Below are 14,564 nucleotides of genomic sequence, written 5' to 3' on the forward strand. Positions count from 1 at the left end.
ATATACACAATATGGTTTGGTTATCTGGTGAGAGGGAAACATGAAGATGAAACCAGGAGATGTCCTTACTGAACCATCAGAGCTGTGATGGAGAAACAGGTTTACCTTTTAGGTGACATGGATGAGTTGAAGTTATGAACTGTTTCTGAGAGACAAATAACACCAGGATCCTTTTCTAAGCAGCTGACAGCTGGTAACTGTGCAGGGGCGGGTCTAGCAAAGTGCTGCCAGGGGGGCATGTAGGGCATTAACAGGGAGAGGGGGGCACAAAGAAATACTTTTCTTTCTTATTCTCATTTCAAATGTCTCGCTTTTATTAAATAATTATCTGAATCTTACAACAAACGATTGATAGATTGATGCATATATACCATCAGAACAGTGTACATCACTGTCACAACAGTGTTTGTTTTCATTCAAAGGCTTTATGATTTTTCCTATAATGGCGGCCGGTCTCTAGTCAAAACGCCCGGGCTGATTTTCTGTCCCAGTCCAGCCCTGTATGCAGCTCATCTGCAGTCTGGTGTTACCTACATCTTCCTATTCAGAAGGCAGAATTTCTGAGTTCTGAGTACAATCAAAGCACCATGACTGCAGTTTTTGTGTTGGATGTAAAAGGCGCAGATGACACTGTGACGTAGGCTAGAATCATGGCAGCGGTCAATGACGGTCCAGGCGTGGGATTTCTCTCATGGAAATATGCACATTATCTTTTCCTTTCTATTGGTAGGTGGCACAGCGCACTGTGGCAAGTAAGCAAGCTAGAAGACTGGCAAAGTTATGGAAGCAACACATTAACAAGAGAATTCTGAGTAAAACCAAAGTTACTTTCCCTAGTAACTAGTTACTAGGGAAAGTAACTTGAAGTAATTGAGTTACTTTTGAGAGAAGTAACTAGTAATGTAACTAAGTTACTATTTTAAAGTAACTTACCCAACACTGCAAATAATAAATATAAGAAGAGTAAGAAAATAAATCTACACTTTAGGACTCGGGGGTAAAGGATCAATAACAATTTATAATTTACAGTTTGCTGATTTAAAGTCTCACACACAACCCGTCGAAAGGGGCGGGGCCTGCTGCTTCCAAATAGAGCACATTTCATTCATAATGTTGTAAATCCAAGCCCATCATGTATTCATGATTTGAATCCTGGGTTGTGTGAAATCCCAGAAATACACCTTAGACAAAGTGAATCTGTGAACTGTGTGTTAGGTTATGTTGTGGTGATCCTCGGGTTGGGGGACTTGTGTTCATACTGGAGGGCAAAATGAAAACCAAGATGGACAAAAACAGTTCAAAGCCATCAGGAGGAGAAACGAGCGAAAGAATCAGGTAAGCAGATGTGTGATTGGATAAATAATCAAGAATATTCCAGAGTAGAAAAGAGTGTGTAAAAGGCTGTAACTACTGCAGGGTTTACAGTGTGTTAGATGGAGGAGTTGGACATTATTGTTGGGAAGAACACAAAGTTCCACGCTGCCTGTGGTGTCATTCAGTGGTGCATCATGGGTAATCTCAGTCTCTCACTGCGCGTGCTCCTGTGACTAGCCAGCATGTCATGGAGTGGATGGGAGGTGTTATCCATGATTGTCCTTATCTTGGACAACATCTGCCTCTCAGACACCACCCTAACCATCCAGCTCCATCCCCACAACATTACTGGCCTTATGGATCAGTTTATTTAGTCTGTTGACGTCTGTGACTCTCAACCTGCTGCCCCAGCATGCAACAGCATAGAGGATCGCACTGACCACAACAGAGATACAACAAGATAACATTAATTAGTAGTGATAGTGAAAACTTCTGTTTACGTTTGTTAGTCACTTGATTTATGATGGCTGTTTGTTGCATACACAAACAGAAGCAGACCCCGAGGGTGGAGGTGGAGGATCCATCAGTGCTGCTGGAACAAACCTCCATCCTCCTCTGCTGTGACTCACAGCTGCTCCGTGTGTTGGTGGGTTTTATGCAGAGTCTGAATTCAGATTCATCACAGAGAGCAGCACAGCAGGGGGTGATGCACTAATTCTTCCTCTGGGGGATCCGAGGAGGAGGAGGAGCGCTGCAGCTGCAGACAAAAACACACACGAGTCTATCTGACTCTGATTTAATGAAGATGTACGGCTCCTGTGCCTGTCTGAGAAGAGCCCTCTGCACCTGAAGGGCTGGTGGTGTCGGAGTAATAAAGGCTGTGAAACGTGCAGTGATGTGGTGGTTCTTCTCACCTCTGCTGCTTTAGAGCTGATTCAGAAACATGAGTGTCACTTTATCTCTCATTTCCAGACCTCTGATTCCAGAGCTGCTCGAGCCAGGAATGAAGAAAAAACTAACTGCAGGGTCAAATTTCAACGTGTTATTATATCATATAACCGCAACATAAGAGATAAATCTACAAGAGTCTAAAGTCACTCTTTCATGTTTTAACTTTAATAATGAATAAAATGTAGCATTAATTCAAATATACGTATAACTCTGCCACTCAAATTAAAATCTGAATACTTAACAAAGTTTTAAAATACTACTTAAGCCTATCTATGTAAAAATGTAAAAAAAAAAATTAAAACAAACATAAAATAAAAGTAAACACTGCAATGTTCAGTTTCCGCATAGCACTGTTGCTCTTGAACGCACCACCGCAGGGAACTCTGGGAAGGAGAAAAGATGGCGGGACGTTCAAAACCTCGGCGGGGCGTCCGAATTTACAGCCTGAAAAAGTGACGCTCAAAGAGCCATCCGGCGACACGAACCGTGGCTGCCCCGGCTCTCACCCGGAGCTCGGGCGCTGACCATGAGTGGAAGCCGGCTTAAACTCGGCCCTTTGGCCGCTGTGATGGGCACCCCGCTGGAGGAGCAACAGGCGGCTAAACCGAGAGCAAACCGCCTGAGCAGGAGCTCCAGACAGAGGCTGGGATCTGAGCAGGATTCCCCGAGGAGCCAGCGGGCAGGTGAGCAGCACCTTTCTGTGCCTTTAGTGTCGGTTTACCTCCTCGAAGCCGTTTTCTGTGACCGAACAACCGCTCTCCTGTTTGGACAGCGCGACACGCCAAACTACATGTAAATATCTGCAGATTTAAGGTTTTCTGAAACATTTCACTAAAAATCGTTTTCTGATTCGTGACAAAACGTGTGTACAGCCCGGAGAGCTCACACTCTGCAGTTCGGCTAGGAACAAGTTCCTCAGCCTGCAGCAGTGTGGCTAAAAACCAAACTAATATAGTTGTTTGTTGAACTAACCTCTGCCTAAACATTTGCGTTATTGTATCTAAAACCACATTAAAAGCTTTGTCTGCAGGTTCACACAGTGAAACTCCACCATCACACTAACAGAGCGCTAACGGTGTCAGTATCCATCACTGCCCCTTGGACCAGATTAACAGACGCTACTTTAAACTTCAAATGTGAGACGTTTACAAAGCTGACAGAAATGATTTTCATCCTTTGGTCCAGAGTTTAAGACCCCCACCAGAATCCCCAGGTTCAGACATACAGGAAGTGTCTGCGGCGAGTCTCCGCACAACGAGTCCGACTTTCAGCAGGACATCATCTGGGACGCCACCTCCCCTTCGCCAAACAGACGCGGTAACGCGGAGTCAAATTTGCTGCTCTTGTCTGTGTTTAATGCGCTTTGTTCCACGCTGGACACCTGAACTGTGATTCTCTCGTTGTCCGCAGGTAAAAGAGGAAAAACGCGCCCAGCCGGAGCCGTGAGCATCTCGGAGATCGTCAACAGGATTGCTCCAAAGGTCAGAAACCCCCAAAACAAACACACCAGCCACGGGTCGCAGCAAAAAGCATCTTGCTGTTAAAGCTAACGATCGACTGTACTGACTTTGCAGCACGGCAGACCTGAAGACACGGACCCGACGTTACAGCAGTGGATCGGAGACAGCGCCGCCATCCCCTGCACGCCAGACGTTCAGCTGCCCAAACCCAAGAAGAAGTCCCCGAGGTGGGTTCAGCTCAGGAGACTGGCGGGAACGAGCCTCAGACGGCACGCTCCACCCCGCCGATGTAGACTCGGTGTGCCAAAAGAGGAATTACATCTGTTTTTATTCTTTACTGAAAGTAGAAAATCAAAGAGAGACACGAGACAAAATGAAAGAGAAACTTAATGAGAAAAAATAAAAATAAGTTAATTTAAGGTTTGTAATAATACAAAAAAGACAGCACAGCCCCTCTGCAGGCTTCCTTAAGTTGGCCAATCAAAAGAAGGGTTTGGGAAGGGCCTTAAAGAGACAGGAGCTAAAAGAGCCGGTTTCAGACAAAGGAGGATTATTTTGAACGGTGGTTCATGCAAAGCTTCTCCAGATAAAAACACAAAGAAGGAAGTTTTAAAATGATTTGGCTGCAGGTAGAAGGTGTGACTGTGAACTGGATCATAACACAGAACCAATCAGGAAACGGCGCTTTGCTCACGGCCCGAGACCAGTGCACACGGCCGCTACAGACGGAGCCATGTTCACATCAGATCAGATTATTGATCTTTAAGCTCACAAATGCTACGACAGGCTTAGTGTTATTTACAGAGGTCCTCGATAACAGCGGCGGTTCAGCTGCACAGGTGTGAGGAGCTCTGACGTTGGCCTGACAGGAACACATCGTCAGCAGGTCTCGGTCCATCACAGCACATTTACTGCATGTGAGTCTGGTTCCGACTCTCGGTGAGCTTACGTTTCGTTCTGTTGCAGACCGAACGCCGTCGACGACCTGCTGAAGCTCGCCAAGCAGTTTGACTTCAACATGTTTTGTCAGGATGAGGAGGAGGCGGAGGACGTGCACCAGCAGAGCCTGGAGCTCCTGTCCGAGGACATCCTGGATTTCGAGAACGGCGTTGAGATTGAAGTTTCTCCCTCACTCCCTGGAAGCCGTCTGCCTGCTGCGAGCGTTGTGGCGGGGACGGGCGTGCAGCTTCTTCCAGATCAACATGTGGACGACGATCTGGATTTCCTCTTCGATGGGCCGACTCAGTACGTGAGCGGGAACCTGAGCCAGGCCTCAGCTCAGTCACAGGTCAAACCTCCCAGAGAGGCTTCTGGGAAACCGTCCGTCTCGTCACGCGGCCCCACTTCAGCCGTTTCCACGCTGCACGGCAGCGGCACGTCAGCCCGCAACGACTTCCAGGATGACTGGGGAGACGACGACCTGCTAAATGACTCTTTGGTGTTAGAGATGACGCAAAATCCTCTGAAGTTCGCTTCTCCGAAGCTCTGCTCGACCCAGAAACCTGCTGGCCAGGCGAGATATCAGAGGGAAGCTGATACCGCCGTCAGGCTCGGCCAGTCTGCCGCACCCAAAGTGGAAAAGGAAAACGTCAGGCCGAGAGCGACGTTCCTCCTGGAGCCTAATCCTGCTTTCTCTGTAGACAGGATCCAGAACGCACGCCGGGAGGTGGGCTACAGCTCGAATCCCGCCGGTAGAGACGCTGTGCAGGGCGGGGCTTCGTCTCGGCATGCCCGGCAGACCTGTTGGTCCAACTCGGTGAAGCTGGATCTGCAGAAACCGCCGTCTGACCAAAAAAGGACTTCTGCCGGGACCTGCCGGGCTGCAGCATCACAGACTACAAACGCTCCAAACTTCCCACAGAAAGCTGGAGTTTCCTTCCACAGCGCGCCGCCCGCCGACGGCGACTTCCTGGATGACGACCTGGACGCTTTCTTCCTGTCAGAGCCGGTCTGGGACGACCTGGCGGACGATGAGCTGCTGTGTGAAATGTGTGAGGACCTGGAGAGCCAGATCCAGGGCGTGGCTGAAAAACGGGCTCCTCTGATTGGTCAGATTCCCAACCACAGCGCAGCTCTGTGGCCGACTGGCAGAACCGGACGGGACGACAGGATCCTGCAGCCAGAAGCTCCTCCCCCCACAGGTACGGGCAAAGCAGCCGGCAGCTCATTGGCCGGTGGTTCTGCCTCCAGCGTCGCCGTAAAGGTGAACGAGACTCTGAGGTTCACGGGAAAAAAAATGGTGTCAGGATCCACGGTCGAGTCGGCCTGTCTGCAGGAGAGCAGGCGGGTGCAGTGGACCGCCGCGCTGCAGAGAGCGCCGCAGCAACACGCCATCAAAGACCAATTCGCCTTCAAGAGGCCGACCGACCCGGTGTCCACGGCGACCGACGACGGTAAGAGCACTATCGGTCGTGGTGAAGTGAGCTGCGTGTTTGTACGTGTGAAGCGGTTCCGTGGCTTCGGTGCTGTTTGCGTGACTCTGACCGATTTCTCGCTTTCTGCAGTTCGGGGGAAATGTTCGCCCGCGGAGATCGAGCGGAAGAAGCAGCAGGCGATGGAGAGGAGACGGCAGCGACTGCAGGCCGCTCAGAACCTCCGAGATGTGACGTGACCGACCCGCGGGGATGAAAGCTGGCGGACACGTGGGCAGCAGCTGCTGCTCTGATTGGTCCGCCGAGGGTGACTGATGGTCTCTGTGTTGGTGTGTAGCTGACGTCACTGCGTGTGTTTCTAATTGTTTCTGTATTTTTGGTTCACAGTAAAATATCTGACGAACTTTGGCGTCCGATGTAAAACTAAAGGTTTCAAAAGGATGTAGCTTATCTGCACGCCAGTGCGCGAGGCTCGCGCCGCATCACAGCGCCGCCGGGCTTCTCGCGCTCGCCGTGTTTTTAGCTGCGCAGGAAAACATCGTGTGGACAATCGTTATCACAGACCCAGAGAGGACTGAAACCATCCGGCTCATTTCTACCTGCTGAACTCTAAGTCGGACTCACACCTGAGCAGGTGATGCTCAGGTGGAGGCCCGAGGCTCAGCTTCCTCCTCCACCTCTGAATGCTAACAGACGGATGAACAGCCAGCAGCTATGAAACAGCAGGAAGTGACACGCGAGGGGAGGTAATCCCCACAGACTGTCTGGGGAAGCCGACCGGAGAGTCTTCAAACGCCGGGAGTTTAGTTCCCTCGACTTCAGCTTTTAACATTTGTTCACATTTTATTGAAACATTTTCCTTCGCAGACGGACCGACGTGTGCGCTGCAGGTTTGACCTGCAGATTAAACTGGGGTCCATTTTTAACGTTCCTGTTTCTGTGTGAGCTCTGCTCTGTTCAGATCTGAATCTGTATAAAATAATAAAAATAACAAAATAAACTGAAATGAGTAAAGCTGTTGTTCTTTTAACCCTTGTATGGTGTTCGGGTCTGTGAGACCTGTTTTCAGTTTTTTTCAAAAGAAAAATTAAAGAATTAATTCTATTTTCAACCTGAAATTCATTGGCTTTGGCTTATTTTCTGTGAAGAACATAAATCCGAACTAATTTTCAATGACGTCATACTGTACCTCCCCCCACGCATTTACATTACATACAAGGTGCTTGGGTCCACTGGACCCAGGTCTAATAAAAGTGTTGAAAGTGTAGGTCCTGTGTTCCCACACTCTGTCTTCCTCCTTTCTGGTGCTGCTGATAGTGTTTTCTTCCCCTCCTGCTCCGCACAAAGTTGCAACATTGTTGTCTGCTCTTACATCTCACACATTTTACCCTCTTTCTTGAGGTATCCAAATCTTATTTTCTCATACCCTGTCCCACCTGCAAATTACGGGCATAATACTATAAATAAGACTTTGCCAGTGTGGTTCTTTATCACAACTGATCAAGATGGCAAAAGATTATCTGCTGCGAGGGCCATCTGATTGATTTTGGAAGAGAGAGGAGCTTCGGATGATGTTGACAAAGAGGTTTCAGAATATTTCACATTTCTGAAAATTCAGAGTCTGACAGTGACTTTGAAGAAGAGGATGAGGTTGAGCACCATTTAGTAACAAAACGAAGACGAGTACCCCATCTGCAGCCAGCTCCAGGACCAGAACAAGCCCACCAGACAGCAAGTGAAGAAATATGGATGTCAATAACTGGTGAAATTGAATGGTCTTCTTGCCCAAGAAATGAGCCACCCTGCAGAGCTGTTACTGTGATAAGCCAGGGCCAACACAGCTGACAGTTACTCATGTGCAGGACATCAAGTCTTCATTTGAGCTTTTCATCCCAGATTCCATCCAGAAAATTATTCTGGATTGCAGTAATCTAGAAGGAAGGTGTGTTTTTGGAGAGAGGTGGAAGGAGATGGACCAAATCCATCTAAGAACCCCAAAGGCCTACTTTGGGGTTCTTATCCTTGCAGGAGTTTTCAGGTCCAAAGGGGAATCGACAGAATCCTGTGGGATGCAGAAACCGGCAAGAACCTTTCCGTGCATCAGTGTGTCTGGAAAACTTCCACAAAATTTCCAGGATTATTCGTTTTGATAACAGAGACGACAGACCAGCTCGACGGCAGAGAGACAAGCTAGCTGCCATCAGGACAGTGTGGGATAAGTGTGTGCACCACCTCCCCCTGTTTTACAACCCTGGGCCTAATGTCACCATTGATGAGCAGCTGATCCCATTTAGTTGTGAAACATATTGCTTCACGTGTAAATGTGTTGTGTCTTTCCACTCACTCCACTTGATTATAACTGATTTATTTTTTTATAACATTTTATTTAAAAAACAAAACGAGAAGCACATTAATTCATAACTGTGATCTAACAAAGGTAAAGGGAAAAAAATAACCATGTTTGCTGTTCATATGGTTTGTAATTGGGATGAAGTAAACATCTGTTGAGTAATTTAACATAAAATTTTTTGATAGTGTTAATTTGGAAAGCCAAAACTCTAGCGGGTCCAGCAGACCCATGAACACTGGCTGAGTAACAAAAATACGAACACCACACAAGGGTTAAAGGGGAAACTCATCACTGTGATAAATGTTTCAGAATAATATCAATGAACTGAATCTGAAGCACAGATCGATTAATCGATGATAATTATGAAGTAATTAAACGCTTCATGGGGAGTTTGTAGAACTTTGATGGACCCTGGTGGAAACTTTCTCCTGCGTGACGTGAAGCGGGACGAAGCTCCTCCGGGCTTCCTGTTTGTGAGCATTAAATTTCCTTTTCCGACAGCTGGGAGCGCAGCCCGCCTCCGCCTCCCCCAGCATCCACCTCTGTCGCTGCAGCCCTTCGCTACATCCATGAACCTCCCCTGAGCTCTTCCTCCTCTTCAGTCTGCAGCTCCATCACACAGCGGGCCTCACCTCCATCTTTAAACCGTCCCGTTTACTCTTGCTCTTCTCCTTCTGTCACACTTGTCTCCACCTGCTCCACCCTCTCTCATTAGCGTACTCGGTCTCTCCAGGCTCTCCTCCACCTCCCCTGTGTGGGGTTTCTGTGTTGTTGTGGGCTCTTTGCAATAAGGCGCACCGTCAGGTGACTGCTGTGAATCAAAGTGAACTGAAAGCCTGCTGATGGTGATTTCAGGGCCAGGTGATGTTTGGTGATGTTGGAGGTGGTGGTGAGCCCGCTGATGTCGTCCTACCTGCTGGTAGTACGGGTCGGCACCTGCACAGGTAGTCCAGCTCCTCCAGAGTGGAGCGTCACAGGAGGGTCTGCGAGGGTGGAGGAGAGGAGCAGCAGGGCCGGTCTCTGCAGGAGGAGGATAGTCCTTCCCTCCCCATCTCCAGCTGCCTCCCTCTTCCCGCTCCACCACAACCACCCACACATGCAGGGCCTTGGAGTGGGGGTGTGTCACCAGGGTGCAGAGGAGGCCACCCCCCCCTGTCCCCTTCTGGCTGCCTCTGCCTCAATTTTATCCCACAACTTAGACATTCACATTACTCACACTCTCGTTACACATACATATAGGATCTTGGGGGTGGGCACGATACACGGAGTCCAAAGTACCATCAGGGTGTACACCCCACCCCTGGCGTCGTTGCCCACCTCTCAATTTTAAATACACGTAGACATTGAGGGCTAGCAGGAGGGACCATGCGCTTACCTGCTGCTCTCTGGCAGGTAGCTCCATGCCCTCCTGGGTTTTAATTGCACCTTAGAACACACATGCATCAACACTACATATGAGCGGGTGGAGGGAGGTTTGGAGTCTTCTCTCACCCCCATTCTCTGCGACCTGCTGGAGCAGGGGGGGCTAGGAGGAGGAGTTGGCCGTCCGACTGCGGTCTGGAGTGTGGAGCCTTCCTGCTGCTGCGGAGTCAGGGCGGTCTGCCTCCCCCCACCGCAGGGAAAAGGGAAACACCACCTGGGTCTGGGTGCAGTTCCCCCCTCCAGGGGCGGGGGCACCTAGACCCGGTTTGTAGAGTACGCTTGGGGAGTGTGATCGTGTGTACAGCGTCTCTTTATGTCTGTCTCCACGTTGGTTGAGTGTGGAGTAAGTGCATATGAGAGCATGAGGGTGGGAATGGATGTTTGTGTCTGTGTGTGCCTGTATGTCTGTGTCTATATGTCAGGTTGGGTGTCAGGCGCCACCTCTCTGGGGACATCTCAGGCCCTCCAAGGTTTGGAGGCCTATCTCCCCCCACCACCACTTCCCCTGCCAGTGGCGGACTCCCTCAGACATCGGTGCGTTGGTGGTTCTTTGTGTCCGGGGATGGGCGTCCAGGTACACACCGGCTCACTCCTTGGCGGCCGCTTATCGGGGCCTGGAGCCTGGGGCTCGCTCGGGCCACTTCGGAGGTGGGGTGCCCCCGGCCTCTCGGCCTGGGGCTCGGTCACTCAGGCACGGCTGGCTGCCGGCGGAGCTCACGGGCGCGTCACTGCAACTCCCCCTGGCTTCTGCTCCGCGGCTGCTGAGTGAGCCCTCATCTGGGACTCTCCTCAGGTCTTTCTGGGACAGTGGCGCAGCTGCCCCTCTGTTGGTCTTCCTTGGTCTCTTGTGTTCTGGGGGCCTCTGGATGTCTGGAGTTTTGATCTCCTCCACACCTGCTTAACGCCCTGGAGGATGGGGCTGTGGCCCCCCCACACCCTCTAGCAGATTATTACATGAAGGAACCTTTTAAAAAAAAAAAAACAAGCGCGTCCATGCTCACAGGTGTACACACGGGTGATCACACCCACAAACTACACCCTTTTTGGCTCCTACCTCAAAGCACACTGTGTTCTGTTGATCTTATGTGCTGCACAATAATGTTTAACATTTAGTATTTACTGTCATATTCCCATATATCATTGTGATGTTGTTTATTCTATTACTCTTGTTCTCTTCTGCTTGCTTTCTTTTTTCTTTCTCAGCAGGTGATCCAGGTGATTGATATATGCATTTTTTTTTCTGCCCGTTCTGTTGGTTTTTGTCTTTTGCCCTTCTCCCCCGTCCCTCTTCTCAGCTGTTTCTCTTTCCCTCTTTCTTTCTCCCCTTCTTTCCCCCAGTCAAGTCTGTCCCGTATTCAGTAAGTGAAAATAAAATAAACAATAAAAGGTGAATCAAATGGACCATTACGGCAAGGCTGGGATGGTCAGTTTGGTAAAGTAAATCCGTTGGGCATCTTTCTTTGCCTTTAGACAACAATTCTGATGCAAAAGAGCCAAACGGGACAGGCCAAAAAAAAAAACAAAAAAAAAAGGAGGAGGATAGTCGAGTGCTCCCATGATGCTTTTGAGCCTCTGCAGATAAGGATGGGGACGTTTGTCTCACAACAAGAAGCCGTCTCGTCTCGTCCTGATTTCTTCTCCGTGAAGCACTCGATCGTACTGGTTTCACAGGGAGTACCAGTAGGATTACAGGCGATGTCATCCGCAGGTCAGCTGTCCCAGGCGGTCGGCTCGGGCTCGTCGGTTCTCTTCATTACCGGCGTGGCAGCTGTCTGATGGAGCTGATACCGTGCAGCAGGTAAGCTGAGCCTCGTTATCAGCAGACAGGTGTGTAACTGTAGTCGTGCGAATCGCCGGCTCACAGACCTGTGATCTGCCTCGCTGCAGTCACGTGACCTTTGCTCTCACTACTCTCTGTAAGGGGAGCTGACCGCAGGCTGTGCTGGACGCGTGCAAAGTTTAATTATAAAGTCTTTCCATATGAAAGGTGTCCGTCTGTGGTCGTCTTCGGCCTGCTCGTTGGACAGAGCTGGCTTTATCTGCTGATGGCTGCACACAGGGCTCAGTCTGATGATCCCTACCAGGAAGAGCTCTCCTTTAAAGACTTCGGGGCAGACGTAGTAACACTGGGCGCAAACTGCAGAGATATCTGGTCTGGGATACCCCACTCCCACCAGGAGGAGCTGGAAAAGCTGTCGTTTCTCACTTTGGTGTTTCCCAAAGTTTAGTGTGGCTGCAGAGCTGCCACGTGACGCTCCGGACTCCTACACCGACGTACCGCTGCAGCCGACACAGGCCTGCGGGTGAAATGAAGTTACCTGAGAATGACTCTGAACTCTGGATGACCCCCTCCTCAACATTAATTATTCCCATTGAGTCAGAGAGGATGGAGACAGGTGAGAGGAGCTGATAAAGAGCGGGGCAGGTTTCCCTTTAAAGACGCTTCCTTGTGTCAAACAAGTACCGAGTCATTAAAACCGTCGAACAGCGGCGAAGTCTCCGAGATCGAGTGGATGCAGTCAGCTGATTCTGGGCTCTTTGAAACAGAACTGATTTAGATCTTTGAGCTCACTTTTATTCACACGCTGCTTTACAATAAAAACGAGAGAAAACACCATCTAACAACAACAATAAATCTATCAGAGCTTTATTTCAGAGTAGCATAACCACGCTACCATATGTCATTTTCTTCTGGAACCGGCTGTCTGATGGTCTTATGTGGAACGAAGTTTGGAGACTCCCCAATCAGTTTTTAATTACCAGCAAAATTAAAGATGTTGCTTATAAATTCATACACAGAATTTACCCATCTAAAGATGATCTTCAAAGCAAATTTAAATTAGACACTGATACAAACTGTAGCTTTTGTAAAACTTGCAACGAATTTACTAGAATAGAATAGAATAATCCTTTAATTATCCCACAAGGGGAAATTTGGTTGTAACAGCAGCCAGAAAGACACATATACAAACAAACAGGACAGAAACATACATGATTTTTCTTACATATTTACATTAAGGACAGTGGTTACTATAAACAGAGTACTGTACAGTTATTAAATTAAATAAAAATAACTACAGATAAGAGGCAAACTCAGGTTGTTGTGCGAACCGGTTGATTAAATTATTGCAGTTACAGCGCTGATGTAAACATCTGTTTGTTGGGAGCAGTTCAGATTGTGCAGTCTGACAGCTGCAGGGAGGAAGGACCTGCAGAAACGCTCCTTCATGCATCGAGGATGCAGCAGTCTGTTACTGAAGCAGCTCTGCAGCAACATCTGCATGCATGGGCTGGGAGACTCTGTCCATCAGAGATGTTATTTTGGCCAGAGTCCTTCTGTCTCCACCACCTGCACTGGGTCCAGGGTGCATCCCAGAACAGAGCTGGCCTTCCTGATGAGTTTATCCAACCTCTTCCTCTCAGCTGCTGATAAACTGCTGCTCCAACATACCACACTGTAAAAAATGACAGATGCCACCACAGAGTCATAGAAGGTCTTTAAAAGCGCTCCCTGGACTCCAAATGACCTCAGCCGCCTCAGCAGGTAGCGTCTGCTCTGACCCTTCCTGTACAGAGCATCAGTGTTGTGGCTCCAGTCCAGTTTATTACTCAGGTGAACACCCAGGTACCTACAGGAGTCCACTATCTCAATGTCCACTCCCTGGATGTTCACCGGTGTCAGTGTGGTGGGTCTGCGTCTCCGGAAGTCCACCACCAACTCCTTGGTTTTCCAGCTCCTTGGTTTTCCCGGCGTTGATCAGCAGGTGGTTCTGCTGACACCAGTCCACAAAGTCCAGAGTCCACTGTCTGCACTCTGAGTCGTCCTCACCTGTGATGAGGCGACTATGGCAGAGTCGCCAGAGAACTTCTGTAGGTGGTAGTGTGGGGAGTTGATGGAGAAGTCTGCGGTGTAGAGGGTGAAGAGGAACGGTGCCAGCACAGTGTGGGGCCCCCGTACTGCAGACCAGCGTGTCAGACACAGCCCTGTGACCTCACATACTGTGGGCGTCCTGTGAGGTAGTCCAGTATCCACTGGGACATGTGGTGGTCCACTCCTGATAGCTCCAGCTTGTCCCTCAGAAGTCGTGGCTGGATGGTGTTGAAAGCACTGGAGAAATGAAAGAACATGATCCTCACAGAGCTTCCAGGCTTCTCCAGGTCAGTCAGAGCTCGGTGCAGGAGGTCGTCCTCCACCCCGATGCCAGGCTGATGGCATCTGGCATCTACTACACATCTGTTTTGGTTTTGTAACCTGGTGCAAGACTTTTGGCAGAGTTTATGTGTTTTTATCTCAGAAAATGTATTTAAAGGATTTGTACTGTTTTGGAAATATGTATCATTTGGTCTCCACATAAACCAAAGACAATGCAACACTGATAACAGATATGTGATTAACTTGTTAATCTTAATGGCTAAATTTCATATTCACAAATCCAAATGTTTAGGAAGACCTTCCTCTTTTTATGTATTCTTCTACGAGCTCGTGCAATATCTTAATTCAATTAAGAACTCTACTAACCCAAAAGCTATAAAAACTATGGTTGAATGTGAAAAAATGAAGATCCTTCAATCACTTTATTCTTTGCTTAATCAATTAAACTTCTCCCCCTAGCATATGTATATTGTAGGTTCTGAATATTGTTTATTCATTTGTTTGTTTATGGTATACATTTTTTGTAAGTGCAGCACCTTTAA

The 14,564-nt window shown here is 48.7% G+C and overlaps 1 protein-coding gene across 1 annotated transcript; it reads left to right on the forward strand.

Annotated features, from left to right (window-relative positions):
• The first annotated feature begins 2,581 nt into the window (after positions 1-2,581).
• etaa1a (ETAA1 activator of ATR kinase a) lies at positions 2,582-7,103 on the forward strand. The gene is made up of 6 exons (XM_026169473.2): positions 2,582-2,948; positions 3,451-3,582; positions 3,676-3,746; positions 3,840-3,952; positions 4,692-6,118; positions 6,230-7,103. Exons 1-6 carry the CDS (start codon positions 2,792-2,794, stop codon positions 6,334-6,336), a joined length of 2,007 nt encoding a protein of 668 aa, XP_026025258.2. The 5' UTR covers positions 2,582-2,791; the 3' UTR covers positions 6,337-7,103.
• Positions 7,104-14,564: the final 7,461 nt, after the last annotated feature.

The sequence above is a fragment of the Astatotilapia calliptera genome, chromosome 6, assembly GCF_964374335.1.
Source record: "Astatotilapia calliptera chromosome 6, fAstCal68.1, whole genome shotgun sequence".
Taxonomy (NCBI): Eukaryota; Metazoa; Chordata; class Actinopteri; order Cichliformes; family Cichlidae; genus Astatotilapia; species Astatotilapia calliptera.

Coding starts and splice junctions, on each gene's coding strand:
- etaa1a (XM_026169473.2), top strand. CDS start 2,792: ATGAGTGGAAGCCGGCTTAAACTCGGCCCTTTGGCCGCTGTGATGGGC. Junction 2,949..3,450: donor CCCGAGGAGCCAGCGGGCAG/GTGAGCAGCACC, acceptor CCTTTGGTCCAG/AGTTTAAGACCCCCACCAGA. Junction 3,747..3,839: donor TCAACAGGATTGCTCCAAAG/GTCAGAAACCCC, acceptor CTGACTTTGCAG/CACGGCAGACCTGAAGACAC.